The 8,621-nt window shown below is 38.1% G+C and overlaps 1 protein-coding gene across 1 annotated transcript; it reads right to left on the bottom strand.

The window, feature by feature from the left end:
- Positions 1 to 345: 345 nt before the first annotated feature.
- LOC113234014 lies at positions 346 to 729 on the bottom strand. The gene has a single exon (XM_026469242.1). It carries the CDS (start codon positions 727 to 729, stop codon positions 346 to 348), a length of 384 nt encoding a protein of 127 aa, XP_026325027.1.
- Between the last annotated feature and the right edge of the window lie 7,892 nt (positions 730 to 8,621).

Below are 8,621 nucleotides of genomic sequence, written 5' to 3'. Positions count from 1 at the left end.
TCTGTGGTCCTCTCCCACAACCTTCAGGATGCTCTAGTTACTCCCCCGGACCCTTCTAGCCAACGATGCTACGCGGACGCTCTGCAGTACCGGGGTAGTCTCAACATCATCCTGAACACGTTATTATATTGGACGCGCAGGGAATTTTGGGAACACCTTAACCACAAGCCGCTCGTGTACAGACCCTTTTTTTTACGGGGGGAAATCTTTATAGATACCCCTGAACCCAAGGAGACTCAGGGATTATGTGGACACGCTCCTTCCATACTGGAGGGCCTACCTCACTAAAACCCCCCCGGGTTTACCTCCCGCCGATTGAGTCGGCGCCGCGGTGTCGGTGCACATTCACCACGACGCCGCCCGGCTCGTGTACAGACCCTGACAATACGCTTTGAAGAGGGATATTTTGACTTGATCCGCACAGCGGGCAAACCTGCGGGCCAGCATATTCCCGCGTATCGCCAACGCCCTGCGCTCCCTCTCGACTTCGTCATCACCTTTAGGGTCGTTGGTAAGAATATGTCCGAGGTATTTAAACCGAGACACCTGTTTTACACTCATGCCATTTAGTGTAATCGATGGAAAGGTGTCTGTACACTTACCGGCGGCCTTGAAGACCACGAACTCACATTTTTTAACGTTGTATGTCAATCCGTGTGACGCGGCGAAGGCCTCACAGACTATCAACATCTCCCCAATAGACCTTGCGGTCGGGCCCAGCAGCACCATGTTGTCCGCGTAGCTGATGTTGTTTACACAAACACCCCCCACACGGCATCCGACACACATACTGCTGAGCCTGACTATTAGATCCTTAACATACAGGTTAAATAGCTTTGGAGACGATAGCCCCCCCCTGTCACACGCCTCATTCAAACCCGTATGCCTGAGAGAGATTTTTGGACCACTTACCTTGGTTGGTCTGATTCTTGTACCAATATTTTAAAAAATTCACTAGTTCAGCCATCATACTCCTGTCCTCCATCTTAAATGGATAACTCCACTACTTTTATTATATCATTATGAAACAAAGATCGAACATAGATTTTTTTTCCGTCGACCCGGTGGGATTAGAACCCACGTCCATACTGCACCGTAGCACTGCTCTTACCATTTGAACCAAAAAATATAATTTTCTGTGCATTTGATCTTTGTATTCCAACAATCAAAATATACGCGATTTTAAATCCGGAAAAATAGTTTTCGGGTTCCGGAAAAAATAGGGTTCGCTGTGTAGAAATTAATTTACTTTTATTTTTATTTACATGGATTTCCGCAAAGTAACATGAGATGAAAGAAATGATAACAAAATTTTGAACGTTCCAGACAGTGACGTACAATCTTTCAACTTCTCTTATAAACTTCAGTTGTTTGTGTCCCCGGACGGTGTTCGCACGAACCACGCATGCAACTCCGCCTAGGGTTCCTGCTTTGTTCAATATTCGACTATGTCCGTGACGCCGATATGCTCGCCGACAAATTACCGAAAGTAATATGTAGTTTTGATTTTTTTTAAATAACTGTTTGACATGATCATAGTATTCTTAACATTTTTTATTATTAATTCAATATTTTATTTCCTTTATTTTTTTATTGTTCACGTTGTAATTTTATGCATTTAATTTGTACCTTGTTAATGTGATACCTACTGTGAACTCCCAATGTATATTTTTGAATAAATAAATAAGATATGTATATATTTATATTTTGTATTTCGTTTTCGGAAGCAATAGTCCGTCTCTTGCAACTTGCGTTCGTCATAACGTTTACTACCGTTCCGGTAACGTTCGTTTATAATAGAAAATAGACAAAATAGAAAAAAGTTTATTTTTTGCCAACACAAATTAGAAAATTGTTGTTAAACATACATTAATAGTTGTATTAGTTGATTATACTGTGGATTCCAGCTGATGGCTTCCAGGCGGACATATGACTTAGAAGGTAAGCATTTAACAATTTCAAAATGTACGTGTAGTGTGTGCGTGCGTGTGTGTGTGTTAGTGTGTGGTGTGTTTGTTTATAATTAGAGGTGGGCGTTTAAACGAAAAGCACTTAAAAAAGGCCTGCTTTTTAAAATAAGCGCATAAGCAAGCTTTTTATTTTAAGCGTAAGCGTTGGTCGCTGGCCATTTCTATAGATACTCAATAATTTCATTTTTTACAACGTGCCTAAGTTTCAAGTAGCGCCATCTATGTTTCCTAAACAAATTAATTCAACATAACGTTGCAAGCTTTTTTAAACATAAAGTCTATGCGCTTAAACGTTTTTCTAAACGACTTTTTAAGCGTCAAATTAAAAAGCGTTTAAGCGAAAAGCGCTTTTACAAGCACGCTTTTTAAACGTACGTTTTAACGTTAAAAAAATAAGCAGTTTTTTCCATTTCAACAGTTAACAACCACAAAAGTTAAACAACTTATGTTTTTAAACGCCAATGAACAAAATGTTAATATAATTATGTTATGTCATAAATAAATTCGTGTTTTACAAAAAAAAAACTTACTTATCTTAAAACTTTTAGTTGTCTACTCTTGCGTTCCGCTGTTAACACAACAACGTTGCAAGCTTTTTTAACATACAAGTCTATGCGCTTAAATGTTTTCCAAACGATTTTGTTAGTTTCAAACTAAAAAGCGTTTAAAAAAGCATAACGTTTAAACTTTAAAAAAAAAAGCAGTTTTCCCCATCTCTGTTTATAATTAAAGCGAAACTACTTAACTCAGAATATATGTAAAGTACTTATTGAATACAGCGGGTTTTCTTGTAAAATTTCCGAGTTTGTGATTTTTTCTATCGTAAAAATATTTAGGAATCATGTTTTCACGCCATATAGAAATTAGTATATATCCTCAATGTTACTATATATTTTCCACAAAGAGATTGATTTAACATTTTCACTGTTATCAACCAAATCAACCAAAACCATTAGATATTGTCATTGACTTACAAATAAATGGACGACGGGTCTAATACAAAAACCACGAAAAACGTCGCAAGTCAACCTATTTAAACGTAGCGACATGTAAAGGAATATGAAAAAGCTAAAACGTTGAATTTAAATTGTAATGTCATCGCAGTACTGTCTAATTTTGCTTGCTTCGCTGTCAGTCGAACAAACGAAGACTAAAGCGTGAATGACGCTCTGTATACGATTATAAAGCCCTATAAGTTCGGACACTTTTTAGCGCGGACCCGACGTCCATATAATTTTATTGTAAGTCAATGGATATTGTATCAACTTTTAATACAAACATGTTATTATTATATTAGTATTCAAAAAAATATGAAGTACACGTATTCAATTATAAATATGCATAAACTGTACGAGAACAATAAAATACGCGTTACAAAAGTTGAACAAAATGGCGATAAATTGAATATCAACAGGTAATATTTTAAACACTCGGGGATGTAGCCGACGAGACTCGATGTAATGAAGGAGATTGGCGGCTTCTAGTTTCTTTGCTGCATCTGCAATGATTTATTAAAACTCAGTGCAAAAATCTATAACAGACACATTGAAGAATCTTGTCGGATTGGTAATTCAACCTGTAGCTCAGTTGGAAGAGCGATAGGGACGAAAGCGCGTAAACTTTGTACTTTTGAATACATTGAAAAAAAAAAAGGAATTGATACTATATTAATGGTTAGCGAAATCTTGCGTTTACCCAAATATCTCTTATTATCACAGCAGAAATGTCAAATTTACGCTATGGTACAATTTGTGCAATCACTATGACAAATTTGTAAGCAATGTTTGCCATGCATCACCCAGTTTGACATGACAACATTTTGCACCCGTCACGGAAGAACGGCGTAAGTGGAATTACGTCAAAGATGTTTATATTTATATATCACGTTAGTTATGATGAGGAGAGCAGTATCTAAATGAAATTGGCATCACCTTCTTCCTCATTTAATCGATAATGCAAATGAAGCGTAATGACTTCCACCTCCTTGTTGACCATTTCAACCATCACTGCTGGGGCACATATCTGTAATGCCGTAAAAATCGCAAAAATCGTTTGTGCTTGATAATATATCCACATCATCTGAAATTTAATTTCAATTTCGTAAAATTTATAATTGGGCTTATCTTCCAAGTTTGCGTGGCGGAGTATTTTAGTAATCGTTGCATAATGAGGGTTTACGCCACAAGGCTTTGCCGAGCGGCCTAAAGCCGAATGGCCTAAGTCAGCGTTTCCCATTTGGTAGGTCGCAAACCGGTACCGGACCATCAAAATAAAATACCGGGTAGCAACATTCCCGCTTTGTTGAAGTGGAACCAGACCTCAGGATAAAACTTTCGTCGTTTTCCGCGAACTTGGATGCTTTAATTAATATTAATAAAACATTTTTACTAACAATAAATGTGTATTATTTTACTTCATGCAACCAGCTTGGATATAAAAGTATTGAGTGGGTCACGAAGAAGCAGTATGAAAATTGCCGGAACATGGCAGAACAATGTTTGGGAAAAGCTGACTTAGGCGATGAACACACTACACCGCGCCACGCGACGGTGCGCGGGGGACGAAGATTTGCGTCAACGCGCCACTAGACTGTAGCTGTAGCAGTCTAGTGGCCCCGTGCCACTTAATGTACTCGCTTCGTAGTTGATCGCTGTAGTGATTGTACATGTAACTGCGTTCCTTCTTTGACAAGAATGGTTAATAACACAGAACTCATTCAGGACGCTGCAGTTATACTGTATATTTGGTTATTGTTTACTCAAATAAAAAGACACCGAAGATATTGGATACATCCTTTTTTTACGAATCAGATCGATAAATAGATTATTTCAACTTCACTATAAAGATTTAAGAAAATATAAAGACACATTTTTCAACTACACACATATGTCAACTGAATCCGAGATCCATTGTAGAAAACTGAACACATCATCGTAATGATTGCATACAATACTTTTTCTACGAGTAAATAAAATTGTGAAACGTAAGCAATATAATTAATAAGCTTAGAATAATAACGCATAGACACCTAGCCCGCACACCCTAAGTTAGGCAAATTGAAGCGCTCCCAATGGGCTTACACGAGCGGGCGGGCCTTCAGTGCTCAAGGTCAACTTGCACCGCGAACAGCACAAGAATTTTAGCTAAAAATGAGGAAACGTGCGGTAAATGAGTGTAAAAATACGTCAGACAAACATAAAATAAATACTAACATCACATTCCACAAGGAAGTAACGCGTTTCAACTTGTATTTTTATATAAATATTCACTAAAACCGAAAATTAACCTGAATTTGATTTTTGCCTCACTTGTGACAGTTCATTTGATATGAAACTATCATTCTATGCGTTATTATTCTAAGTTAATAAGAATATTTGGTTAACAGTCCATGACAACAAAGGCAATGAAAAAAAAAATGTTAGCCCATTTATTAGGGTAGTCAAAGGTACCACCATACAACCTCTTCACATACTCGTATTTAGACAAAACCCAAACAAACGCTACAAAACAAAAAACTAAAGAGATAGAATAGAACTGACCAAGTGCCGCTTATATTTTAACAAATAATTTTTTTAGAAATATTTATGGCTCGGTTACAAGATTTTTGGGCCAATTGAACCAGGCGGACTCGAACCAGAAGGCAGTATAGGGTTTGAATAGTATCCAAATTGATATTATAATCTTCGACGTTCTTTTTTTGTAACTCATTATAGTTCTGTGTACATAACTTTATTGAATTTTTTCAGCTCAGTGGCGAGTACAGTAATATCTTCTTTTACAAGACAAATTCGCGTAAAACGGGGTTTTTTTGTGTGACCCGCCTGGTGTTATAGTTTTTTGGTCGCCCTAGTGTCTCTAACTTGACCTAACGACTGCTACCAAGGATAGAACTGGGTATGTTCGAATAACAAGCTAAATATTGTAACAAACGTGCTATTTGAACGAACCCTTCTTTTCTAAAACTTTTATCTTCGTCTCCGAACGAAGAGCTTGCTCTTACGCACTTCTTTCTTAGCCGGTGGCGTCATTGTTCGTAAAAATTATCTTTTACAATTCACTGGATAACAGACAGTACAAATGTGGTTACAAATTAAAGGTCCTACCAAGAAACAATTACCGGTGACAATGCACTTTTAACTATCACAAACTCGAATTAATTTTTTTCCGATATAACGTTTGTTCGAATTTTCATTACCTCGAAAACCGAATTATAACGAAACCTGTTGTTCTTTCAGGATATGTTGAATGTTTATCGCAAAGACAAATGCGGGTTCACGCAAAATGGGGTATTACTGAACCATAATCAATAGAATTTTGATTCAGAACTAAAAAGAGTGACTTTATGATATGACATTTATGAAATTATAATTGACAGATACAGGAGCAGAAAAAAATGTATTAATACGTCATACTTACGTTACGTTTTATAAGCAATAATACAGTAACCATGTAAGCAAATAATTTGGGGACGTTTATCATGATTTCTACGAATGACTGAAACAAAAATTAATTTGGTCATTTATTTATCCCATATAGTATATACAACGAGAAGAAAGTACACATACAGCTATTCTAAAAGCGCAAATTCTCTTACATACTACAGACGGCTAACTAACAACGACTTAAGTAAAACTAGCTCAGACTTTTTTATTATATCAAGTGACACAGCCCCATATCTTTCTACATTAGTAGATTATAGTGACCCTCCCTATCCACTCTTAGGGTATAGAAGAGAAGAGCACTATGACCTGTGTGAGCGAATCCGCAGAGGGAGCAGCTAAGTCAGGTCTTAACCCCGGATCAGCACGTTTGCACGGACTTCATCTGGTTCTCTGTAAGGCTAGTGCCTTAGGTGAGCCGCCCCGGGTGGACGTACAGCACCTTCGCTATTGTCCAGATAGGTACCGGAGTAGTAGGTTACTAACAGTTGCCACCGCTGAGCCGCCGACTCTGAATCGACTGTCAAATTTCCTCATTAGTGGTGGAGCTGTAAGACACGCTCACTTCCCGACGCCGAAAGAACAGCGTCTCTCCAGTTCCCAAATTCCTACGCGGTCGGAGGAACCGGGAGATGTCTAGCTCGTCCTCTACTAGCTCTCCGGGCTAGTGCCGGAGATGTCAAGTAGCAGTATCCTGCGACAATGTGCGGACATAGCTACAGACTTAAAGGGCAACTCACGTGTCCCGCGCGTCTTTTCACCTCAGGCCTTCAACTACACCGCTACTAAGACACGCTGGCTGCGCTCGGGACGAACGCCTCGGGCACACACCACTGGGGCAGATGAACGTGTCCGTCCCTACAGCTAACCACAAACCCCGGCGAGTACATACCCAAGTCCGGGTCTGCCAGAGACGCACGTGAAGGCGTATAATTGTCTTGGCCCGGACGCCCGCCATATCCTGGTCTTGCCGTTGACCCCTTAGTCTCTCCGGAAAACCCTATCTCTCGGGTCAAAATCAAAATCAAAATAATCTTTATTTCATAGGTAAGCATTATTATACTTGAAATCGTCACATTGGTTAGATTCTACCGCTCATTCGTAAGGCAGATTCCCCTGAGAGAAATTAGCAAGAAACTCTAGGGGTTGCTCTTTGAAAATAACATTAATACACATTCAACATTTACTTTTTTATGTTTTCAAACATCAGAGATCGAGACTACCTTCATGAGCTAAACGAACCCGTAGTAACCACTACCACGAATTTTTGTCATCCAAGTATGCAGAAGTTGTATAAAAACCATTAGTATAAAGTTTTTCTTTCACTATAGTTATAAACCCCGTGAATGGCAAATTTCGTATATCAACCTGAATCTTGTTATAGAAGCGTATACATTGCCCCTTAAATGAATTTGTCACTTTGTGAGACTATCAAATATGGCTAGTTTATTTTTTTTCTCGTATTAATGTTATGTCTGTCACTATTTTTCATAAAGAAATTACTATTCCTCTTAACATAAATTACATTTTCATAAATGTACTGTGACGCTGGTGTAAGAATGTTAATTTCCTTAAACATATCTGAAAGATACTCTGGGGCCCAGATTATAAATTGCCTTAACCGCACGCTTGTGCAGGACTAAGATTCTATTGATAGTGAAAGTAGCTGAAGTAAACCAATCTAGCGGTTTCGACGACTAAAAGTTTCCGTATTTTTTAATCGCGTACACTGCAGAGCTGAGCCGTTTTGATAACTTACGTATATGTGCACCCCATTGCAATTTAGCATCTAACGTTATACATATAAATACAACTGTATCCACAAGGTTTAATTTTTCGTTTCTAAGTACAATGTTTGTGACCGTCTCTCTTAACATTGGGTAATGTAAATTTTACACAATTTGTTTTTTTCTTATTAAGGAGCAGGTTATTAATATCAAACCAATCAACTACTTTAGATATAGCATTGTTCACATCGTCGTAAGAACATTGCTGTTTAACTTTAAATAACAAGTAAGTATCATCAGCAAATAATACTATCTCATGTTTTATACCCTCCATGAGGTTAGGTAAGTCATTAATATAAACTAAAAACAAAAATGGGCCTAGAATTGAATCTTGAGGGACACCCATGCCAATTGCAGACCCTGATGATTTCGTACCGTTGACATCGACCCTCTGTGCGCTACCACTTAAATACGATTTAAGAAGG

Source organism: Hyposmocoma kahamanoa, unplaced genomic scaffold (assembly GCF_003589595.1).
Source record: "Hyposmocoma kahamanoa isolate Upper Pololo Valley unplaced genomic scaffold, ASM358959v1 81, whole genome shotgun sequence".
NCBI classification, from domain to species: domain Eukaryota; kingdom Metazoa; phylum Arthropoda; class Insecta; order Lepidoptera; family Cosmopterigidae; genus Hyposmocoma; species Hyposmocoma kahamanoa.
Note: the sequence above shows the minus strand (reverse complement) of the source record. Positions and strands in the feature narration are given on the sequence as shown.